Here is a 25775-nt window from a genome sequence, read left to right as displayed (position 1 = left end):
CCACGTTTTATGGTCACGTGACCCCCTATGGTCTTTATGATGTATTAACAACCTACACGTAAGCATTGATAAAACATAATTTAGTCGTGAGAATTTAATTTATTGGCATTAATAATGTACATCGGCCTTAAAGTTTTCCACTATATTTATTTGATTTCGACCGTTGCTCAGCTCCCGTGGCATCATGGGATAGATAAGTATCAATCCGATCCACACTCGCGAATCTCTGCGGAAGTAGTAGACTATCCGGGTATTTCTCGCCTACTGCTTGTTGCATACTGAGGTTTCGGACATACTATTCATGACTCATACTATATAGTATGGAATTAGGAATTTCGGACGCACCCTTGGTAAGTAGGCGAGAAATACCCGGCTGGTGCACAATTTCTCGCGAGATTTGGACGTGGTGTGATTTTGCGATGCATTTTCTCAGTTTACTGTCCAAGCCATCCAAGTCTTTTAAAAATCACAAGCGCGTTATAATTGGTGTTTTTTATTCATACAATAAAACGTGAAAATATTTAGAGGTTTTGTTTACCACATACCTTATTTGGAGCGATTTACCAAAAACCCTTTTTAACCTGTCCAAAAATGCTACCTCGCTTCCGTGCTTTGCATACAAAAATACGTCATCTCTGCGCCTCTCTAATGTGAAAACCAAAGGCAATAAGAATTGTACGAGCTTGTGTACTTTTTTTAAGTATTCCAATAATATTGTTTTTATCTTCCCCTAGCATGATATGTAATCAGATTTTTCTTGTTTCTATTACTATGTGGATGTTATCTTAAATATTATTGTTTTTTACTTAAAAGAGATCGCATATGACCCACAGATGTCGCTGTTTCTCTGTTATCGTTACCGTCTCGTCTTCGGCAGGAACTGACGTTTGTGTCTACGACTACACGAGCAAATTTTCCAGCTGGAGGAAAATGTCCAGCAGCGTCAAAGCTCCGAGAGTCTGAAGGTGGGAATCGTCATTTATTCACAAAAACTAACCGCGCATAAATTAAGATTAGCCGTAAGTGTTTGTCAGTTTCTCTGTGGTGTTTGTTTATCTTTTGCCTGCGTTTTTACTTTTGCTGGCGCGCCGATTCCCGGAACGTTTGCACAGACCTTGCGAAAAGTTTGGAAAACAACTTCATACGAGAGATATTTTGTTTAAGTGTCATCTAAGTTGTTTTGTACTAAGTGTGAGGAATGTTGTGATGTCTATTGCGTTTCTAGCAGATGATATACTTTGTTGACATCGACATCAGCGGCATTGCTGTATTTATTGGCAATCTAGGGGGGCTGTTTATTATTATAGTTGCGTGGCTGTGTTTAATCGATTAGATTGACTTCTCATACTTTGCATCATTGATAGGCTATTTAAATATGTTTCAAACTTCGTCTGGACTTAGATTTTTTATTTAGTCAGATTTATTTTCCATTTTTATCTTTTATCTAAATTCGTAAATATGAGTAATGTAGTTGACTTCCAAGTCAATGTAGTTGGCTTATATGGTAATATTTAACTTCAGAAATTAGGTGTTATACCTTAAAATTATGTAACCATTACGACTTCTTCCTGTTTGAAATAACAGAAGTGATGTTTAATAATTGATTATAGTAAATCTGTTGTTGTGCAGACAGACTGGCAAAGCAGGTTTTGTCATGGATTCTGCCAAGCATAACTTTATTGGGTTATTAAAATGTTAGGATTCAGCACATTTGGCCTGTTAAAAGCTAGACTTTAGCTTGAATGCTATCATGTTATGGTATTGTGTAACTGTAGTTATATGAATGTGAATCATGTGCTCTGGGTAGGCTTAATGGTGTGGTTAAGCATGAACAACTTTTTTTTAATGACAAGTTACACACATTATGAGAGAAGGGTATTGTGCCGGCTATAATTTATTCCCTCTTTTGTCACCCTCTGTGAACTTTCTCACTGACTTGGGAAATATTTGTCTTCTCTTGAGATGTTTTGCAAGATCTTGGGGTTTTTCAGAGTCCTGCTCTCCGTTCAAAGCACTTCTGGGTTGGTAGGCTTGCCTATATGCAGCCTAGTCACCCAAAAACTCAAGTCTGATGCAGTAAGCACTTTTGCAGAAGAAGCAGCATGACAGGTTTAAACACTTACACATTTTCCTTTAGCAGAATTTGTCACTAAATGCACAGTTAAACCTCCGAAAGCCTTGGTCATGATCTAGTTAGTCATTTATGTATTAAGAATAACATCTGTACTTTGAACCGCAAAACAGGAGCCAGATAAAACCGTTTTACAGTGAAGACGACAACATGTTTTTGCTGAAGTCCTTTAAGAAGAAAGGCTAGCTTTAAAAAGCATCGAATTAGGGGATTTTTGAGTACAGAAATAACTGTTTTGTCATTGTTAAAACAGTGCAGCGAGACATGCACCCGAGGGGTGGAAACTGTTCCCATGAGGTTTCAGCTGCAAAGGTTTGGTAAACCAGCATAGTAGAACACCTTGTCTTGTTAAGTTTTCTCTGAATCTCAGTTATCTCAGTGTGTAGCATGTTCATGTTGTTCTTTGATTATATGTTATTTTGTCATTTAAAACTCAGTAGTTGGTTTAAGCACCATTACAGACTAAAAATATTTTTGGGTATGATGTGACAAGCTGTATTTGGCAATTGTCTAATATGCTTCCCCTCGGATCCTTTCAAACTCTGTCAGGTTGGATGGAGATCATCAGTAGACAGACATTTTCAGGTTTATTTATACAGAGATGTTCAATTGGGTTTAAGTCCAAGCACTAGCTGGGCCACTCAACGACATCTACAGAGTTGTCCTTAAGCCACTCTTGCATTGTTTTAGCTGTGTGCTTAGGATCATTGTCATGTTGGAGAATTAACCTTCTCCAGTGTCTGAGGCTCTGAATGTTCTGGGCTAGATTTTCATGATCATTATCTCTGTATTTTGTGCCGTTGAACTTTTCTTCTACTCTGACAAATGCCCCAGTTTCTGCAGCTGAAAAACCTCACATCACGATGCTGTTTCCACCACACTTTACTGTTGAGTTGGTTTTGTTCCGGTGTTGTGCAGTGCCTGGTTTTCGCCAGACCTGATGCATGAAACTGAGATTCATCGGATCAGAGAATCTTGCTTCTGACAATTTGAAAGATTTGTTGAAATGTAGCGTTTTTGCATATTTTAAGTTTTCGTGTGTCTTCACTGAGCAAAGGCTTGAGTCTGGCAACACTGCAATAAAGCCCAGATTGGTGGAGTGTTGCAGTGATGTTTGTCCATCTCTAAGTTTCTCCCATCTCCATTTATGATCATGGAGCTCAACCAGAGTGATCATCAGCTTCTTGGTCACCGCTCTAACCAAGACCTTTTCTCCACCATTGGCTCAGTTTGGACAGGAGGTCAGCTCAAGAAAGAGATCTGGTGGTTCCAAACCTCTTTCATTAAGTATTAATGGAGGCTACATGATTCTGTGAACCTTTTTCAGGAGTCTTCCACAGATCTGTGTCTTGATACAATCCTGTCTCAGAGCTCTGCTGGCAGTTCTTTTGACCTCATGTCTGGGTCTTTACTTTGATATGCATTTTCAGCTGGTGCATCTTTTATTGAGAGGTATGTGCCGCTCTAAATCATACTTATTCAATTGAATCAGCCACAGGTTAAAGTGTAGAAACATCAACAAGCAAAACTGAGGCTTCTGAGCTAATTTTCAAGTGTCCCAGAAAAGGGTATGAATACTTATGATATTTACTTATTTCAGTTTTAAATTTTGTATACATTTGTAAAGTTGTCACACATCAATTCTTTTGTCATTATTTTGCATGGAGTGTAGATTAATGTATTTTTATTTATTTAAAGTAGTTTAAGATAAGGCAGTAACATAAAAGAATGTGAATATAAGGGGGGATGGGGGTTTGCAATGTTGATTCTGATTGTAAAAGAGGTGTAGATATATCGACTATGAAGTAACCAGGTTTATTTTTTCTCAAAGTTAGTCTGTTTCTTAATTTGTGATTAAGAAGCTCAAGCCCAATTCTCTCCGAGTTTGGGCCTCTTTTAGTTGCAAGCTGGCATGTCTGGGGTCTGTAAGACTGAGGGGAATGGCTGGTATTTGTTTGTAACCGCCTGCCATTCACCCGTTAAATCTAGAGTTTGACACACCCTCACTGGCCACTTTCATGAACTCCGCTGTATTTGGTTGTTGATGTTTATGCTTCATTTAAAGGCTTTTTCCATGATACTGTTGTGTTTGATGGCCTAGTGCATTTTTTGGCTGGCTCTGTTTGCCTCATATTTGTAATCACTTCATAATGGGCAGGTATTTGTTGAAAATAGCTCACAGCATCTTGCTTTATTGACCACTGCTTTAGAAGTAGCACAACCAGCACGTCATATTTGGCACAGAACACATAGTTAGGATGTCCCAAGTTACTTAACCTGAAATGTAATGTTCTCTCAATTTCTTTCCACAGGAACCTCAGTCAGAACCCAGCAGTACCAGTCTCCTCATGTACATAGCAAGGCGAAGCTGACACCATGGCCCACATATCCAGTGGCAATGGCTTAAAGTTTGACAGGCCGGCCTCTCCGGGGGTGATCCGGCCCAGAGGAATTGTGGGAAAGGAGGAGGCTTTGCGCATGGAGGCTGATGCCTTAGCAAAACTTCAGCGTGATAAAAGGCACACACTCCCAGCCTTGGCCCCCAATGCAGCAACGCAGACATCCACTAGCCGGCAGGAGAAAGACCTCATTGTCTTCCCTGAATCGGAAACGCTGAAGAAAGAAGAAAAGGACAAGTTTGGAGACATCGATTTTGAGAAGCTGACCAAGGAGGAGATGGAAAAGCTGCTTCTGGATGACTCTTTTGGCACAAACAAAATTACACGACCTTCTTCTCTTCTAGGTTGCAATCTCAGCGCATCGTATCCTGGAGGACATGTGTTCAACCCTGCTTCGTTTCACTGGACGCCCAACTCTGCTTTACCCACCCCGACACACCAACAGACTTCCATCTTCCCCTCCGCTCCCTTCCCGAAGCCTCCGTGCTCCTTCCAGAATGGCTTTAGTCCAGCCATGCAGTCCTTTATTAGTCTTCCTGCCCAACCAACCCACTACCTCTCCTTTACACCCATCCAACCACCTGCTGCTCTGGTCTACTCGCAGCCGGCCGTCACCCCAGAAATGGCCAAGTTATTTGACAAGATTGCCAGCACTTCGGAATACTTGAAGAACGGCAGGTCCTCCATCATGGATGTAGACCCGGACAGTGCCAAGTCTCTGGAACCTGTGCCCCAGCCCTCGGAAACTCCCAGCAATAGCCGATTTGAGTGGTTGGACTTGGACCCGCTGAGCAAGCGCAAGGTGGAGTTGGATGAGTCACCCAATGCATCAGGTTGTCCTTACATAGAGGAGTGTGGGACTGCGAAGGACCCATGGGATGCTGTTCTTCAAGATGAACCTGAGGGTGTGGATCGTAGCAGTCCTCCAATTGAGGTGGAGAGCACGGTTCACGCATCCTGTCAACCCAGAAGACCATCAACAGGGGCGGCTATTACTAAAAGCCAGTCCCTTCACATGCCTACAACCTCAATTTCGCACAACCCAAGCATACAGGTAAGAGAGAAACTTCATTATACATGGTTTGATTGGAACTCACGCTCAAATGGTGCTTGGTCTTTTCACTTTACCAACATTTGATCTAGACTCCTGCTTTATCTTTGTTCTTTACTTAGAAACACTGTAGCTGATTGCCAAAATAAAGAATGACTTCATGAGAGTAGTGTGTGAGACTTTGATTTCTTATGGGGCGGGAATATAAATGTGTGTGTTATCTCCCAGAAATCCCACTTCCTGTTTCATAATGTTCATTTCTGAGCAGGATAATGCCCAAACGTAACTTTTGGTAGACCTTTTGCAAAGAATCAATAACTGTTGCGTAGTTTTAAACTAATGTAATACAATTGATATACAATAAAATATAAATGTCAACTAATATGAATATACATTTAATTAAAAATGAATTGTAACCAAACACAGAGAGGAAGTTAACTTTGGGCCAGGTGTGTGCGTCCGATGAAATCTATCGATACCTATTCACCTTTTGCAATGTGCATGATCTTATTAAGAAGGCGGAACTTGCGAGTAACGTCCACAAACCAAATTGTCCACAAACAAGAGCGTAAACAAACAGTGGCTGCTGAAGCAGTGTGTTTTATACTGGCTGACGCATCATCAGAATGATTGATTTACTTGTTTAATGTTCCAAAAGCCCCTCTGCTATCATTCACCAACATTTACTTTTAATCTCCCTGTTGTGGTATTTGCTTGAGGAAGCAGGCAAAAGTATTCTTGCCGTAGCTCCACGAACCTTTACTTCATCGCACAATTCCATATAGCAGCACAAATATCATAGTTTCTCTTTTGTTTAGTCATGTTTGAAAGCTGTGCACAAAGGAACATCTGTGTTCATATTGCCTTTGATAGAACCCGTCGTGAAAGATGAGGAAAAAATTAAACATTTATTCACCCTCTTGTTTCTTCCGCAGAACACAAACGATTTTTTAAGGAAGTTTGTAACTGAACAACGTCGGCACCTATTCACTACTATTGTATGGACACAAAACCAATGCAATTGTATGGGTGTCGGTTAACAATATTCTTCAGAATATCTTCTTTTGTGTTGTGCAAAAGAAAGTCAATCAGGTTTAAAATCACAAGAGGGTGACTAAATGACAGCAGATGTTTTATTTTTGTGTGAACTATCACTTTAAGGAACAAAGAATGTTCAGGCTAATGATCTTTCCCTTTATAGTCGTCCATTTAAAGATTTAGTAAAATGAATATCATCATATTTTTGGATCACGTAAATCTGGTTCAAGTTGTGTTTTATAGTACAAAGCTTCTTGTCTTCGCCTGTTTGTGCCATAAAGACTGCTGCTGATCGTATTAGTTCAGACAAGCCCCAGCTAGCTTTTTTCCCCCCGTGGGTTCTCGCCTGACATGCCTGGAGGAGGGCAGCACAGCTCACAGTTGCTATGGCAGTGTGCGAAAGAGCACGGAAACTAATCTGAGCTTCATCTTCGGTGTACAGTTACTCTGCTTTACCTCACAGACCATCAGATACTGTTATCAAAAGCCCTGGATACTTCTAGCCCCATCAGCACACACAGCGCAAAATATCTGTTTATTGTCACGTATTAACAGGCTCAGTGCAAGTAGCCATTACTCCATCCGCAGTGGTTCAAGTTACCACATCAACATTGTTTTTTTTATAATGTTTTGGGTTTAGTGTCCGTTTGGATATTTTTATGTCTGTCCCAGAGCTGCACAGTAGCTCATGTACTCTTGTGTATGTTTGTAAACTTACTTTCAAAACATACATTGGCTGTCAAGTGTTTACTTCAGTATTTTGGTAACTGTTTATTTAAGGCAACTGTTAATAATTACATTATATAAACAAATGACTCGGTCATCCTTTACTGGCAAGTGCTCTTTTGTCAGCACTATCCGTGATTGTTAAACCTCTGACGGAAGTTCAGTCATGTTTATTGAAATGTATGAAGTCAGTGAGAATTTCTGGTTTATTCAGATCACAGAGAGGAAGTTGCATTCACCATCATGTCTATTCCAGGCTGATTTTATGTCAGTGGAATTTTACTTCGGTTCAAGTTCACGCCGAACTTTGTGTGAGCCAACTTCCTCCATAAACTCATTCCTGAGCATTTCTTGGCAGTTCCCTCAAACTTTTAACCTGAGGAAAGGGTCTGTTTGGACTGGAAGAATTTGTATATAGGGCAGCCAGAACAGTAAAACTGTAGCTGTATGCAAAAGGGGATGAATAATTTGTGAATGTGTGTCACATGGCATCTCATTTTTCCTTCAGGTTAGGCCTACAGACTTGCCCTAGTACAGCGATAAAGAAACCATCATTTCGTCTTTGTTGTTCTTGAAAAGAAGTTCACCATCTGGTCCATTTTCCACATTTAGAATGTGTGTAGCACTTTTTGATTTTCAGTTATGTATAAAAATGTCTGATTGTTGAAATCAATGTACAGATTCTGTCCTCTCACTATCTGTTTTGTTTTTTGGTATAAATATTTGTGCTAGAGGCAGATGGTCTCACTAGAGATCACGCTGAGACAGAATATCACATTGGCACTGACAAATACGCCCCAATCTTGCCATGTTTTTATTACAATGAATTTATGTTGACTACTGGAAAATGCACTTATACAAAACAGATATTTCTGATCTGATTGATTGATTTTTTTATAATTCGATGTTGATATGCCTTTTTGACTCATTTCCTTCTGACAGGAAGTCTTTTTAACATTCCACACATTCTCCACATACTCTGTATCTTCCAATCAGAAACGCACTGTCTGGTCCCTAATTTACCCAGAGATGTTGATGTCACTAAAATTTGAGACCTTTTTAACTAATGCTGGCTATTAACAAAACCGATTAACCAAATGTTTGGCTGTGTGTTAGGCCACCCACAGTGAAGGCGAAAGTGTATGGTAGTAGGTTGAATGTTAGAGAACTCTGCTCGCTCATCAATGTCACCACAAATTCATGTTTGTCTTTTACAGGGTAATAAGGGAAGTGCAAATGTACTCTCAAAGTACTCAATCTTAAAGGGAAATGAAGCCCAGAACATAGAAGTCAGAGCATTCTGTGAAGACATTTCAAAGTGAGTTATGACTGTTAAAAATATATTTGATGTATGATTCAATAAGGGCTAATCTGATTTTGATGGAAACATTTTAATAAAATTTTTAAATTTCATACTTTTTTGTTACCATAGGTTGGTCACCTATGTAACAACGAAAGCTATTGCCACGTTTCCCCTTATTACTAAAGGGACATATACAGAAATTAAAAAGGACCTTAGACACAGCCTTGTGGTACATCATAGTTTACTATGTTAGGTTGAACTGCTCACAAATTTACTTGTTATTGCTTACAGGCTGAAGTCAAAATTCCCTCATGACAACCTCTCTACCAACCCTGGCTATGTTCTCAGTCCTGTGATCAGTCAGAGAGATGCAGGAGGAGACAATGGAGGCAGTGTGAAGGTGTCCATTGAGATTTCAGATTCTCAACAGCCTGTAACTTTTACTTGCGATGGTGAGTTTCTGAGCATCAAATATTTTTTTTGCAGAGGAGAGCTTGTCTTACCTCCTTGGAATATTAAAGATTGATTACACAGAAAATATTGAATAAAATGTTCCCAAGCTTATTGTATGACATTTTACTTGCCAAACTACTAGTTTGAAGGGAAAATCCCAAATCCGAAATAATTTTACATTAAATGTCTTTGAAGGTCTACAGCGAATGAAGCGTTCAAATAAGGAATTCATGACGCAATGGTACACAGCATTTTTTGGCGACTGTGATGCATTCTCTCTTCATGGTGCGTCTGCTCCACAGATTGATTCTCCCATAACAGTTACTGTGTTTTTCATTTGTCAGCCTGAATGTCACTTGCACTCTTTCGACTGGGTAACTGTCTGTGGTGAAGCATGTTAAAGGCTTTTCCATGAATTGTAGTGGCCCTGGCTCAGTTGCCCACGAGGCGGCTGTGTTATGAAGACTGCAGGGCCTCGTTTTTGTGTGCAGAGACTCTGGCTACCTCATTCTTGGCAGAAAATCAAGACTGGCCTTTTGTGTTAAAGAATTTTTCACGGTTGTTGCTGCCTAAGCCTCATAGCTCTTTTTGTCTAGCATAGACTATGGTCTTAAATGGAAAAAGGGACACTGTGTCCGTCAGGCCCTGAAGTTGCCTCACAGACAACCGATATATTTGAGGAATCTCTCTTATATAACTGACAAGGTGGTTGCAGACTTCTGTGTCGCTTCTCCTCAAGTTCACACTTGCTTATTTTTCCTCTGAAACTGCTGACCCAGTTCCCAAGCAAGGAATGGGGGAAAAGAGGTTGAACTTTATCGCCTATACCTTTCTTCAGTATTCAGTATTTTCACTTTGAATACAGCTAATGCTGTTCATGCTAGCTCCGTACAGTATATAAAAACTTTTCTGTGGTTAAAGTGGCTTGAATTGCTTAGCTTGGTAATGTTAGGAATTCCAGACATACTTGAGATGAAAGAGAAAGCAAATAAAGTTGAAGGCGATTAGGGTTTTGAACGTGTGTTGTATGATGGCTTTGCCAGGATAAACTCAGATTAAGTCTCAGTTTTCTGAGCCCAACATGGGACCCTTCTCTCTCTACAAAACTGTACAATGTGTCTTATTGGTATATATATTATTGTAGCTCTTTCTTCTTTAATTGAAATTCATAGGATGGTAGAGTCTTTATCAAGGACACTAGCTCTCAAGCGTTCATCTTCTGATGTTCAAGCATAATGTTTGTTACTGTAGCATGACAAGAGAGGATGGCAGACACCGATTGAGTTCCCACAGTCATATAGAACCAATTTGCCCCTCATGGACACCAGACGTTTAAATTTGACTGACAGGGCAGACGTGAAGAGCCCATTCCTCAGCATCACTGGTTGGCTGAAAAGAGGATCATTCCAAGAATGGGTGTGGGGCCTGTTATTGCTCCAGCACTGGGTGACCATGAACAATATGGTGTTAGGTTTATTTTTGCTCAGATCCAGATATTCGAACATCTCATGCCAAATACGTTTTTGCTGTTTCGTGCCATGGTTTTCCTCCACCTGAATGAGCTCCCCTCAAGGTTCATAATTGCTTCCATTAGAGCACAATATCTCACACATCTGCACTATTTTGTTAATTGTTGGTCTGTTTAGGCCTACGTGCGCCAGATGTCTTTGGCTTTTGAGTGGCTGTTTATTTGAGCTTCTCACACTAGAAGCTGTCAAAAATGCAAGGCTAAAGCACTCTGGACTATTAAAGTGCTCATTGTGTCTAGTTGTTTGAACCGCATCTTGTGTGAACGCCTACTAATTTCTCCCAAATGTTGAGCGACTGGAATTTTCCGCGAACAGTAGTGACGCAAATTGCCTGTTTTGGTATATTTGCATAGAATTGCTGGAATTTGATTTGTGTGATGTTTTGATGGTGAAAGAAGTTATAGTAAGTGATGTATTTATTATTTCTATACATATACGAGTGCACTTCACCATTTTATCAACTCAATGTTTTCTCTGTCCATGATTTTTACTGCATGTTTTCTTTGTCTTTCTAGTGAGTTCTCCAGTGGATCTGCTCATCATGCAGGCTCTGTGTTGGGTCCATGATGATCTGAATCAGGTGGACATCAGTAGCTATGTTCTCAAAGTCTGCGGACAGGAAGAGGTTCTGCAGAGGTTAGTCCTACTTTCTTTCTCTTTATGTCTTGCGTTCTGTTGTATTACATAACAAAGTTATTATAAAGAGACTCTGGTCTTTCAAAACACAGAAGGGCTTTAAACACTGCGCTTAACCCCAGGTTATCTTTATTTTAAACCCGCTTTTAACCCCGGGTTAATGTACGTTTCACACTTGTAATTTTGAAGCAGGGTTTTTCGGAGCAGGGTTAGCACCACTTTTGCAGGGGTAACCTTGCATTGCGGTGTCAAAAGTGTGCAGTGTGAAACGAAGTTGGGGTAGAATGATACGACCAGCTGTTGAGACGCTTAGCAACGGACACCCAATCAAACACTGAACAGCGCTTACCTCATTTCACAAGCTGTGTGCAGTCACCGAAACCCCATGCACTGTGTAAACAAGTTTTTTATTTATATGAGTAAGTTATGTCTTAGGAGGCTTAAAACAGACAAAAAGGTTTTGCGAGGTGTCATTTTTTTCTCGGATTCAGAACAACAAGGTATTTGTTTAAAGGGACCACGCACTATTATTATTCAGTCAGTTAGACGCTGCAGTATTTATCCAATCATTACTGTTGACATGGCAAATATGCAAGTAAGGATGTTAACCCAGGGTTTAGTGATGTACTGTGTGAATTGTCAAGTTATGAATACACAGGGTAAATTATAAACAATGTGAAACGTGAAACACATTACCCAGGATTCTGTTTACCTGGGGTTAAGAATAACCCGGGGTTTACGATTTCAGGTGTGAAAAGCCCTATAGTTACCCTGAACATGTCTCTTGCATTTATTGGAACTGGATCTCATATTCTTTACAAATTTTACTTGAGACTTATTTTATTGTGTTGTGATCTTTGCATACTTTAGATCCAGAATTAAGCATTTTCTTGGTATTATCTAACTGTACTCTTAATTTTATCAAAGTCCTTGTCATTTTTATTACCATTTTCTAAACTATAGCAAATCAAGAATTGATAAAGGTGTCTAAATTAATTTTGGTTTGACTGTATTGATCTTTCAGTCGTGTTTTCGTCATGACGTTGTTGTGCAACGCAGCGCTTTAGTGTATTGGACTGAGGTTTTAACCCCCTGCATGCGTTAATGGTTTTATTCATTCAGAGTCATTGTCATGTGTCTAAAACATATTTTATATCATCCCTCAGTAAACACAGTCTAGGCAGCCACGAGTATGTGCAGGACTGCAGAAAGTGGGAGACCGAGATTAAACTACAGCTCCTTTTTCTTAGCACAATGAAAAGAGATTTAGCTCGAACGGTAATAATAAATAACCTTTCACTCATTACAGTTACCATTTTATAAATCAGTTAATTCTTTCCTTGAGACAAATAAATATATGTTCAATATATGGAATATATGTTTTCTAACTGTGTGTGCGCGCTAACAGGCAGACGATGATACTGCCCCTATTGACTTGGAGAAGTTCCTTGGCCTGGTGGAAAGGCCTTTCAAAGAGTCAGTCACGAGGTAGGAATGTGCTCCATCTTATCTTCTGCCCTACTGAAGGTCAGGAAAGCCACATGCGGATTGTGCTTGTTAATTTTTCTTATTCCTTTCCATTTTTTCGTGTTCTTTAGAGAGGGACTTGCTGAGCACATAGAGGGCTATCATAAGCAAGTCAACATCTGCCTTCAGAATGAGGTAGCCTGTTGCCTTTGAATTTACCTGAAATACTGGAAATTGAAAATAGATAAGGAGCCGTTTATCTCACTCACCTTTCGTTTTCACAGAGCACACAGTATAAAACAGTGGACCATGTGGTTCAGTGCGTTAAAAATCTGTGCTGTGCTTTGGATAAAATTGAGACACCAGCCATCACTGATGCCATCAAGAGGCTCAAACGCTCTGTCAATTTGCCTAGAACACGTTCTCCAGAGGTCAGAGGCCATTTTTGGTCACTATTTCCTTTTTATTTGGATTTACATATCTGATCCATAAACACTTTTTTTTATTGACAGGCTGGTGCCACAGGCTCTGCTTCTACAGTTTCAGTCAATGGTAAGTTCTAACCCGAAAATTCTTACTGTGCAACAAACTCTTGTTTAAAAAGTTACAATGTAATATAAGTATTTATAAGTTAAATTAAACTAACTGCGGCTGTTTTCTGTATCCGTCAACACCTCAGGTTTTTCAAGCCCAGTGGAAGAGAGTTTATCAGCGCTCACAGATGCTATACATGACCTCTCCAAGCTCTACCTGTGCTCTTTCTGCCCGTCTGCCCCCACGTGCTCGATGGAAGAGCGTATGGAGGATGAGAGGGGTAGCAAAGAGGCCTCGGACACCACAGAGCACCTACAGTTCACCCTGTTTGCTGTACATGGCATTCCTGCAGCCTGGGTCAGCAGGTGAGGACTGTGTTCCCAAAAGTGAATGATGTATTTCTGATGCTTTAGTCCAAACCATTAGAGCAGTTGTATTAATTAAAACTAAATACATGATAAATGTATGCTCATATAAAATCCATTTAGTCTTCCTGTATTGGAATATACATTCTTCTTGTTCTAAATAAGCACTGTGATGGGTGAGCTGTCCCTCTAAAATGTTCAAGTGTCACATGAAGAGTAATTTTAGTAAAAATGTCTTTATTTATCATCAAACTTGGGTGAACGCTAGACTGTTGAGACCTGCAGAGGCGGAGCTAATCTTATGTAGCTCTTGCTGATTGGATCACAGTTATCCACCCTTAATGTCTGCCTTTATTTATCATCACTCAACAGCAACACTTATCTGTTATGACCGAAATAGACTTGAGAACCGAGAACAGAACAGCAGGGTTGTGTTTATAGACAGGACTGGGTCAGGGTTCTGTGACAAATTAAAATTTGATCTCTTCGGGGAGTATTTTGAGTTGTTACTGATGTTTTTCTATGATGTTACTGTTGATTTATTACTTGAGCACTATTTGTAGCATCATGAAATATTTCTACAGACAATACCAAAACACATTTTATTTTCGTCTTTTTTAATTTTATAACTTGTCTTTCCTGTCTGCCAGTTTTGAAAAATACTACCTGATGTGTGCCCTGACACACAACAGCAGGAACCTCTTCAAGCCTGTCCAGTCTAAAAAAGTGGGAACATACAAGAGTTTCTTCTACCACATCAAATGGGATGAACTGTAAGTGTCTTTAATAGCACTGGCACCTTCATGTCTGCAATTTAAGGAATTAGGGGGAAATAAAAGCAGAATCGTTGCCAGTTTCTGCTTGTGATGATAACTTACTCTGTCTCTTTAGAATCAACTTCCCTATTTCGGTGGCGTTGTTACCACTGGAGGCCATGTTGAGTCTTTCTCTCTATGGGGTTCTCAATCAGAACGCTAACAACTCACCGGATTCCAACAAGCAACGAAAAGGTCCAGAGCTGTTGGGAAAAGTGTCCATGCCCCTGTTTGATTTCAGGCGGTAAGACATGCATTCATGTACTTTTCAGGATATATTGTGTTATGAAATTAGAAACAAACCCACTGTTTCCACAGTATTTCTGCTGTGTGGCCCTGTTCTCTAGAAAATCGTATTGGTTCAAAACAACTTCATATATCTTCCGATAAACTGCTTGTCACGTCATGCTTTGTTAGGACACTGTAATTCAAGTCCAAAACATTGCGTTGAAATGACCCTAATTATGAGTCGACAGCACAAAGGTTCTGCTCTGAACTGTGCACATCTTCGGAGTCACAGATTGTATTTCTATGGCAACGGCCATAATGCCAGGATAGATAAATATCCTGTCATATTTAGCAAAAAAGTATTTAGTCAGCCACCAATTGTACAAGTTCTCCCACTTAAGAAGATGAGCCCCAAAAACAGCCCCAAACCATGATGTTTTTTACACCCCATGCTTCACAGTAGGTATGGTGTTCTTTGGATGCAACTCGGCATTGTCTCTCCTCCAAACACGTCAAGTTGAGTTTTTACCAAACAGTTATATTTTGGTTTCATATGACCATATGACATTCTCTCAATCTTCTTCTGGATCATCTAAATGCTCTCTAGCAAACTTCAGACGGGCCCGGACATGTACTGGCTTAAGCAGTGGGACACGTCTGGCACTGCAGGATTTGAATCCCTGGCGGCGTAGTGTGTTACTGATGGTTGCCTTTGTTACTTTGGTCCCAGCTCTCTGCAAGTCATTCACTAGGTCCCCCCGTGAGGTTCTGGGATTTTTGCTCATCGTTCTTGTGATAATTTTGACCCCACGGGGTGAGATCTTGCGTGGAGCCCCAGATCGAGGGAGATTATCAATGGTCTTGTATGTCTTTTTCTAATAATTGCTCCCACAGTTGATTTCTTCACACCAAGCTGCTTACCTATTGCAGATTCAGTCTTCCCAGCCTGGTGCAGGTCTACAATTTAGTTTCTGGTGTCCTTTGACAGCTTTTTGGTCTTGGCCATAGTGGACTTTCGTGTCTGACTGTTTGACGTTGTGGACAGGTGTCTTTTATACTGATAACAAGTTAAAACAGGTGCCATTAATACAGGTAAGGAGTGGAGGACAGAGGACCCTCTTAAAGAAGTTACAGGTCTGTGAGGGCCAGAAATTTGGCTTTTTTGTATGTGACCAAATACTTATTTTCCACCATAATTTGCAAATAAATTCTTTAAAAATCAGACAATGTGATTTTCTGGATTTGTTTTCTACTTCTGTCTCTCAAAGTTGAAGTGTACCTATGATGAAAATTACAGGCCTCTCTCATCTTTTTAAGTGGGAGAACAATTGGTGGCTGACTAAATACTGTATGTGTGCCTTTGCCATTGACAACAAAAGTATTTAATAGCTTTGCTTTACCTTCATGTTGGGGTTGTGAGATGAAATTTTAACTTTTTTAAAGTTCACTTTTATCCCTGTATGTTGGAGAAAGATTATGAGTTATTCATTTCTGATATTGTTGTTTAGTATTCTTTCAAGAGGCACCATGCTGTTGAGCTTGTGGACGTCACCTCAAAACCTTCTGCCAGGAGCTGCAGGCAAGGGGAGGAATCCAACAGAAAGGATCATCTTGCAGGTTCTTCCTATAAACTCATGTTTCTTTTTATAAAACTTACGTTTACACTGCAGTGTACACTACATACAGATGAAAGTAAGTATATTACATACTAAAAGTAAGTATATTTGTATGGCCACCAACAGGTTGACTTTCCCAGTCCAGCAGTGGATGTGCTGTATGTTGGACCACAGGAGAAAGGCTGCCCAGACCCTCAGTCTCTAGACCCACTGGATCCAGGAGACCGTAATGAGATAGAGAAGCTGTGTGCACGAACATCTGCTTTTGGGTACATTCACATAAAAAAAATTTCTGATGAAACTAGACATACTTTTCCTGAAGGAAATACCAGTGCTTGCAAAATAATAGTTTAATGTTGTAGGTAAGCTTTTTAGGGTCTGTGTAAATGAATACAACTGAAATGGAGAGATGTAGGTTTTTGATTGAATGTTTGACAGAATGAAAGCAGTGAGAGATGCCAGAAATAGAATAGAAATAACAGCCTAAAGTAACTTAATACAATATCTCACAAACAGTAATGTTTGCAATCTGTGTATTAGAGAAAATAATTGACTTAGGTTACCTGTCCAGAAACCCCCTTGTAAAGCTAACAAAAAACAGTGGCCGTTTCTCAATTCCAAGAATGCAAAGACCGGGCTTGTGTTTTCGTGGAGACCGGTCTTGCGAGGCGGCTTTGGAAGAACGAACTTTGATGGATGAGGCACAGTGAATCTTGGACTTCAAGCAGGTTCTGTACATGCACTAGGCTGCATGTACAGCTAGCAAGAAAACCTAGAACTGTTAATCTGATTATGTCTGACTCTGATACAGAAAAACTCACCATTGAATTTTGAGCTGAAATGCAGTTGGCTGCTGTGCCTTGTTTAGCTGAAGATGCATCTTGCAGTGGTCGAACAGACAGCTCAGTCAGCTTTACTACAGCCAAACAACGTGCAGACTATAGGCAGATTTCCATACACATTACGTGTGTGTGTACACAAATGTGTCTCTGAAGGCCCACCAAGTGCCAACAACTGCAGCACTCCAAGCTTGACTGCACATGTGCAGACACATTTAAGAGGTGTGACTTGTTTCCTGTGCCTCTTGTGTCTGGATTGAGAATCATTAACTTTATGGTTTGTGGATCATCTGGTTAGAGCGGCTGCAGCCTGCTTTTAAGACAGAAAGTGTACTGTCTACTCTGAAATTACCCAGCATGCTTTTCACCAGGCTGACACGAGCAGACAGGCAGCTGCTGTGGGACCAGAGGTATTACTGCCGGGACTATGAATACAGCCTGCCCAAGATCTTGGCAAGTGCACCCAGCTGGGACTGGGGCAGTATGGGTGAGATCCACTCGCTTTTGCACAACTGGCCGCCTCTGTCTCCTGTTTCAGCCCTGGAGCTTCTCGAATCAAAGTATGTATCTCCCCTCCTGGTCTTATCTTTGTGTGTTTTTTTCAGTCATATGACCTGTTACACTGATATTGTCATTTTGGTCACTTTATAATCTCACGAGTTTCTTTTTTACAGCATAATTATGGTGTCATTTAAAGAAAAGAACATCCATAAAGAATAATTTATGTACCGTGTGATATAATTTTTTGTAAACACAAATAGCAGTTAGCCGTGTCCTAACCAAATGCGACACGACGCTGCGACACGCAATAAGAGGTATCTTTCCATGTTAATCAGAGTGGTTAGTATACGGTGTTAGGCAAGATATTCATCCAAAAAATTGTCAATTTCAGAAAAGCAAAATTGGTTGGCGCGATAGTCTGGGGGTTAATCTGCCGACATATAGCGTTAGTTCGCTCGCGGCTACCAGAGTACGATTCCAGTCTCATGCGGTCCTTTGACGATCCTGCTCCCGTGTCTCTTTCCAGCATTTTCCAGTCACCTCTCCACTGTCCTATCATGATAAAGACAAAACACCCGAAAAAAAGAAAAGCACAATTGAAGTACAAGTCAAGTGCACATACAGTCTTATGGAATATTTGTACTATGTTCTTATTGTCTTGTTAAACTCAGGTTTGCTGACACAGAGGTGAGAAGAGTCGCTGTGAGCTGGATTGAGAGCAGCAGTGATGATGAGTTGGCTGATTATCTGCCTCAGCTGGTGCAGGTACACACACACAACTTTATACCTATGTTATATCATATGTATTGTTTCTTCTATAAACATTACCCTTGGCTGTTTTGGTGTAGTTTCACTGATTTCTGTTTCAATAGGCGGTGAAGTTTGAGTGTCACCTCAACAATGCCTTGGTTATGTTTCTATTATCACGAGCTCTGGGAAATATCAACATAGCACATTATCTTTACTGGTAAAGTCATTCTTTATATCCCTTTTCTGAGGTTCACTTTAAATGTAAGAAGCGTTTTTTCCACCAAAAGCATTTTTCACATGTTTGACTCTTGGAAAAGCCAGAAACTGCTCAATATTCAGCAAAGTGGGATGTCATGTTAATGTTTCAGTTTCTGAATTCAATGCTTTTTTGGGCGCTTTTGAGTTCTAATGTTACAGTTTATTGTTATAAATCTCTCCGATTTAATTCCTTTTTAAATGATCCTTTAAAAATGACCCATCGGTATTCAGATTAAATGATATTATACCATGATACATTGAACTGAGTGAATGTATTTGAGATGTTTTGGTTATGTTTGGATTTAGGCTGCTGAGGGATGCCGTACAGGACCCAGCGTTCGGTCAGCGTTACGACTGCATCCTGGGCGCGCTGCTCTGTCCCTGTGGTGCTGGATTGAGAGCTGAACTTGAAAAGCAGACCAAGCTTGTGCAGCTTCTGGGTGCCCTGGCTGAAAAAGTGAGACAGGCGAGCAGCTCCGCCCGACAGGTATGTTGTGGCTCCAATGGGAGCAATATAATACAAACTCGTATAAAGTTTGTATTATGGCGATGTATGTAGATAGAAATGGCTCCTTCTAATGTAAGGAAATCATAACGCTTCATGTAAGGTCTTTAAATACCTCTGAAGGCATAGTTATGTACTGTGTATATATACATAAGCAGCCTGTGACCGATTGATTTCATTTGACAATGAAATAGCGTTATATACGGTATCTCATCTGAAAAGCAGTTTACATGCATGTTTAGATGGGACAAGCCAAATTTAATTAAGTTATCTATGTTTCTGTTTTGATTAACAAACTGCAAATAAATGCTACTTTTGAGTAATTTGTCATGTAGAAATTGTAGAAATGTATCTAAACTTTTGATCTTTAAAGGTGGTGCTGCTGGAGGGATTGGAGAGGGTACAGTCATTCTTTCAGAAGAACAACTGTCGACTTCCTATAAGCCCCAGCCTAGTGGCAAAAGAACTCAATGTAAAAGTGAGTCCCTTAAACCAACATACAGTAAATATTTACTTTACAGTATTTACTCGATGCATATCTATTCCTTAGTTCCCCATAGGTCAAGTTCTGCCTTATTTCATGAAAACGATTCAAACAAATGTATGTGTTGCAAATTTTGACTTGTACTGTTGCTTCATTTCTCTGTGGATTTAATGGTCTGTGTTATCAAATCCTGTCAGGTGTCCCCTTTGATAAGTAAAATGTTACTTTGTTGTAGCTTTCATTAATAATAAATACAATTCTAACATGGATCTTGTAGAACAATGTTTATGACAGCGAACAGTCCAGCTCCTTTTGCAAGCTATTTTAACGCAGTTCTCTAGAGGCCTCAGACGCCACCCAGCCGAGGAAAATGTCCCTTCAGTTCTCATGTAAACTCTGCTTCCCAACAAAATGGAACCAAATCTGGCATTCACATGTGATTCACTTCCTTATCGTCCGTGCTCACTCCCCCCTTCCTGTTTCAGATATGGAGATTTGCACAGTCAGCACGACCCAAACAGTGTCTCTCAATCCCAGCATCTTTATCTTCTAGTTGGTTCTGCTTCTTCTCAAAGACCCTCTTTGTTGCTGAGGAAATCTAGCTGATACCCTGAGGCTAAAGTTGTGCTTCTGTAATTTGCTATTGCTTTTGTTTCCCTGCTCTAGGCCTGTTCCTTCTTCAATTCCAACGCTGTTCCTTTGAAGATTGCACTGGTAAATGCAGACCCGCTGGGAGATGAGATTAACGTCATGTTTAAGGTGTGAAACAACGTAGAAAATGTTAGAGCTAACAACAGTATTTAGTGAATTGGCATCTATAGTTGTGTTTATGTTAGGCAGTTGGGTTATCGGTTTCCTCTAAATTGTCTGGAAAGATGCATTAAAATGGTGTAATTATACTTTTCATATAAAAACACTCATTAATCTTCTCATTAGAAGAGGCCAGCACACAAAACACATTTAAACTTGAACTTGGCCTCGAGTATGCCCTCTGGTGGTTATATCTTATACTTATAAAATCTTCTTTGCAGTCATTTTAGGCGTATCTTAACTCTGTGTTGCTCTTTGCTGTAATATAGGTTGGAGAGGATTTGAGGCAGGACATGCTGGCCCTTCAGATGATCCGGATCATGGATCGGATCTGGCTGCAGGAGGGTTTGGACCTGCGGATCGTGAACTTCAAATGCATCTCAACCGGTAAAGATAAAGGTATGTTGTAATCTACTTATAAACTTTTGTAATCATAGGAAAAAACTAAAAAAACATTTGAATTTGAATTTCTAGTAAACATAAGGTCAAAACTTACCCTTAAAATTTCACATTTAATATTGTGTTTCACTCAAAAGTACAATGTGTTAGGAACAGCGCTTTAGTTTGATTTAAAATTATGACTTTTAATTGACTTTTCACAGTTATTTCAGGATTATTAATCATAAATTTGCATTTGGTTGCACAGGCATGGTGGAATTAGTGCCGTCTTCAGAAACGCTGAGGAAGATTCAGGTAGAGTATGGAGTTACCGGTTCATTCAAGGACAAACCTCTGGCCGGGTGGCTTCGCAAGTACAACCCTGCTGAGGATGAGTATGAGAAGGTGCATTTAAAATGTCACACTTATAAACTAAATAATAATCCATGGCTGCTGAAGTCCGATTTCTAGAACAGCAAGAACTGGGATCTTATTTTTCATATCCATATTTTTGTTAGGCCTCTGAGAATTTCATCTACACTTGCGCAGGATGCTGTGTAGCCACATATATCCTGGGCATCTGTGACCGCCACAACGACAACATCATGTTGCGCTCCACAGGTCACATGTTCCACATAGACTTTGGCAAGTTCTTAGGTCATGCACAAATGATCGGGAGTTTTAAAAGGTGAGAGAAGACTTCATCCCCAAATGCACAATTTGTATTTTTTTTTCTGTATTATTTTAACTGAATCTTTTTTCCCTCTGCAGGGACCGTGCACCTTTTGTCTTAACCTCTGACATGGCTTACGTCATCAATGGAGGCGAGAGACCCACGAGTCGCTTCCAACTCTTCGTTGACCTTTGCTCACAAGCCTACAACTTGATACGCAAACACTCCAACCTCTTCCTCAACCTTCTCTCTCTGGTAATGCAGTCATTGTGTTGGCATACAAAGTCTTCTATTGTCAACACCTACGTGTAGGCCATGTTGTGCAAATGGTTTTGGCAACATCATTTTGCGATAAGCCATTGCACAAATCTGTATTCAATGATGCGTTTTTCTTCATCCAGGACTGACTGCGTATTGACTTTATTTACTCACTGTTTCGTAACTGTGTGTTTTAAACAGATGACACAGTCAGGTTTACCCGAGTTGACTGGAGTCCAAGATCTTAAATATGTTTACGATGCTCTTCAACCTCAAACTTCAGATGCAGAGGCAACCATTTTCTTCACCAGGTAGATTTTATTTCAGAAATCTGGTTCCCCTTGACTTTTCCCCCGTATGTTTTTATAGATTTTTTCCGTATTTAATCCTTACAGGTTGATTGAATCCAGCCTGGGCAGTGTGGCAACAAAGTTCAATTTCTTTATCCATAATTTGGCCCAGTTGCGTTTCTCTGGTCTTCCCTCCAACGACGAGCCCATTCTGTCCTTCGCACCTCGAACATACACCATAAAGCAGGACGGCCGAATACAGGATGCCTCCATATATTCATTTCAAAAGAGATACAACCCTGACAAGCACTATGTAAGATTATATAATATGATGTCATAATGGTATGTGTAACTTGAATATGCATAACTCCTGTGTGTAATGAGGAAGAATTAAATTGTCATTTTTTTAACAGATAAATTGTCATTTTTTAACAGACGTATGCAGTGCGGCTGCTAAGGGAAGGTCAGAGCGAGCCACAGTTTGTCTTCCGTACATTTGATGAGTTCCAGGAACTGCACAACAAGTTGACCATTCTCTTTTCTCTATGGAAGCTACCAGGGTATATCAGATACTAATGTCAAACTCTTTCGAGGAATGGTTTTTAAAATCTTGTGATCTCTACTCTAGAGATGTACTTCAAAAACTACTTTTCCTGTTTATAGGTTCCCCAGTAAAATGGTGCTGGGCCGCACACACATTAAGGATGTAGCGTCCAAGAGGAAGGTGGAATTGAACAGCTATGTGCACAGTTTGATGAGGAGTTCGGCAGAAGTCAGCCAGGTGGGCAAACAGAGAATGTATCATATATATAAACATATGAACTGGCAAATATATATACACTTGTCAATGGAAAGGCAATATTATTTTTTATAAATTATAATAGTTGATGTTGTGTTGGTATTTTTTCCTTAGTGTGATCTTATCTACACCTTCTTCCACCCTATTGCAAGAGATGACAAGCAAGAGGGGGTTGAAGGACTCCAAAAACTTCCAGGCATGTCATCAGATTTAAAACCATCATTCTATTATTATATGCAATGTTATGGATTCTGCACACAACTCCTAAGTAAAACTATTCGACATGAATGCATGGTGATATGAATGACTTATAGTGACCTAAGGGTTTTAAATTTAGGATCGGAAAAATCAAATTTCCATTATTGGTTTTTAAATAATCTTCGTCCATTTTCCAGAGATGACTCCTATGAGTCCCGGCACCGGCCAGGTGGAGGGTGAGGTGAAGCTTTCGGTGTCCTACAGAAACAGCACACTCTTTATCATGGTCATGCACATTAAAGATCTGGTAAGAGGAGAAACATCTTCAAACTGATCCTGGTCTTCGATGAAACATCCCATTTTCTTTTCTGAATGTATACTTGACTTTTTAAATCTCAAAACAGATCTCGAATGACGGGGCAGATCCAAACCCTTATGTGAAAACGTACCTCCTACCAGACCCTCACAAAACCTCCAAACGCAAGACAAAGATTGCGAGGAAGACTAGAAACCCCACGTTTAATGAAATGGTAAGTGTGACTTCTAAAACCCATCCAACAATTATGAGGGCTTGGTCGAACTGTTTACAGAATGTAAGCAAATTGTTCTGATTTACAAATGACAGGTATCCATATTAGGTAAGAAGATTAAATAAATGAATAATCCTGGCACTTTTATCTTTGCAGCTGGTGTACAGTGGCCACAGTAAGGAAACCTTAAAACAAAGGGAGCTTCAACTGAGCGTTCTCAGTGCTGAGTCTCTGCGAGAGAACTGCTTTTTGGGTGGCATTACCCTCAGCATTAAGGACTTTGACCTGAGCAGAGAGACTGTCAAGTGGTACAAGCTCACCACGGTGCCGTACTTCTAGATCCAACAATCCCTCTCTACCAGTCTCCCACAAAGAGTGATGGACCAGAGCAAGTGCCCTTACAGGAGCACCCCGATTCCCCAAGCTCTCCACCCTCTTCTCTCTCTCTCTCTCTCTCTCTCTCTCTCTCTCTCTCTCTCTCTCTCTGACACTAATCAAGGTTACTCCTTGTTGAAACAAGCAATCACTGTGTGTGTGAAGAGAAATCTACATTTGTGTTATGTACATTTGGAACATAAGAGGACCAAAATGGCTCACTTATAGAAGAGTTTATATATTATTATATAAATATATATAGAGAGATCCACACCTGTATTTTTAAAACGGCTCGTTTTTACACTCTCTTTTTCTACATATGCATTTAGTAAACAGTAGTAGGTTTTGAGTTATCGAAGCACGGCAGATCTCGCTGTGCTTTTATTAACGTGCCAAATGAACTGAATCCACGCGAGAGACCCCTATAGGGAATATTAACAGGGTGCCTTCATTTGCTGTCCTGTCATTTCGGCTTTTCTCAATATGTTTGGTGTAAATGACTGAAATCCCTGCTTTGTACAGTAGGGTTAAATGTTCTGGTTTAGTGGCGATATCCCTTTTAATGAAGGCTTCGGCACCAGGGGACTCTGAGTTTTCATTTGTATAATGAACCCTGTTGAAAAGGGACTAGCACCTGTGGCTAAATCTACTGGCAGAGCTCAGCTGCATAATAATGGATGAGTTCACCCTTCAGGCATTTTTTAAATGATGTAAGAATTGTCATCACTCACTTTTGTTGACTGTAAAATACATTTGAATTGATATTAACATGGCCGGTTATTTATTATTGGATACCTATCTAACCTTACCGAAACAATGTTTGCTTTCATTCTGTTTCTGTCCTTAAGGCACATTAAATGTGTTTCAATGTCTCTGGCTAATTTGTTCATGTGGACTCAAATATCAAATATATCAAATATACACATTAACCAGAAGGGGGCAGAAGACTAAAACAAATGACAACAATGTCTGTGAATTTATACCGACTAGTAGCCATGGATTCTAAAATGTGTCTTTATACATTAAAGGTTTATTTTAGTACAGAAATGCCATATGCGATTTATTTTATAACTAAATAGATTCTAGAGCCTATAGTCTCTGGGGAGATATGTATGAGATTCGGTGTTGGATTTTACTTGACAGATACATGTAATCAATATGGACATATTTGTTTCTGTGTGCTCTAAATCATGTGATGTATTTGTTGTAGGAGCTGTGCAAGTAGCATGATGCAAGAACCTTAGTTTCAGGTGACATGCTGAGGAACATAATAAACAATTCGCATGTAACGTGAGGTGTTATTTGGAATTTGATTTCAGTTTAGAAAGACTCGATAATGCACTTTCACAAGACAAAGATGCTAAATTCTATTTAATTTCAATAGAGACATCTGAAGCTAATTTAACACAAAACCTTTGTTGGGGATTGCCAATCTTTCTCTTCTTTTAAATGAAACGACCTTTTCCTCATTTTGACCTTTTTTATGGTAACACACACCGAACATTCTGACGTAAAATGTTTGGTATGACGTTCTTCACATAATACAGATAAGGAATAATGAATACTAATATTATATAATCACATATTCATAACAATTGACACAATGCAATACGAAATGTAAGTACATAAATGACCATAAAAGTATCTAGCAAATGGGAGCTAACACAGTCTCCACGTGTTCTCTAAGTTAATCTTAAAGAAAGTTCTGTAACTGTCAATAAAAGCATTTTTTTAACTGATTTTGTACAATAAACGTACGAATAACAATACAAGAAAACAAACTACAACTACTAAGTGAATCACCTGTCTTTGTTTTTAAAGTAGCGTGATGTAACA

At 39.8% G+C, this 25775-nt stretch overlaps 1 protein-coding gene across 3 annotated transcripts; it reads left to right on the top strand.

Annotated features, from left to right (window-relative positions):
• The first annotated feature begins 882 nt into the window (after positions 1-882).
• Positions 883-24811, top strand: pik3c2a (phosphatidylinositol-4-phosphate 3-kinase, catalytic subunit type 2 alpha). Of its 3 annotated transcripts, XM_079465914.1 has the most exons (34): positions 3142-3372; positions 3459-3583; positions 4444-5584; positions 8563-8663; positions 8940-9100; positions 11146-11266; positions 12433-12544; positions 12675-12754; positions 12865-12928; positions 13018-13164; positions 13246-13285; positions 13413-13632; positions 14283-14405; positions 14524-14691; positions 16184-16292; positions 16418-16560; positions 17502-17690; positions 18303-18396; positions 18504-18598; positions 18946-19126; positions 19518-19622; positions 20295-20387; positions 20708-20837; positions 21085-21221; positions 21335-21504; positions 21588-21744; positions 21949-22058; positions 22143-22350; positions 22473-22597; positions 22701-22818; positions 22951-23032; positions 23232-23341; positions 23439-23564; positions 23721-24811. In XM_079465914.1, exons 3-34 carry the CDS (start codon positions 4508-4510, stop codon positions 23901-23903), a joined length of 5079 nt encoding a protein of 1692 aa, XP_079322040.1. In that variant the 5' UTR covers positions 3142-3372; positions 3459-3583; positions 4444-4507; the 3' UTR covers positions 23904-24811. The 3 variants fall into 3 exon arrangements, with proteins under 3 accessions (XP_079322038.1, XP_079322039.1, XP_079322040.1); XM_079465912.1 differs by lacking the exons at positions 3142-3372; positions 3459-3583 and adding an exon at positions 883-965; XM_079465913.1 differs by lacking the exons at positions 3142-3372; positions 3459-3583 and adding an exon at positions 883-1019.
• The last annotated feature ends 964 nt before the right edge of the window (positions 24812-25775 follow it).

This window comes from Barbatula barbatula, assembly GCF_947034865.1.
Source record: "Barbatula barbatula genome assembly, chromosome: 10".
Lineage (NCBI taxonomy): Eukaryota > Metazoa > Chordata > Actinopteri > Cypriniformes > Nemacheilidae > Barbatula > Barbatula barbatula.
The sequence above is the reverse complement of the archived record's forward strand: the minus strand, read 5'-3'. Positions and strand labels throughout refer to the sequence as shown.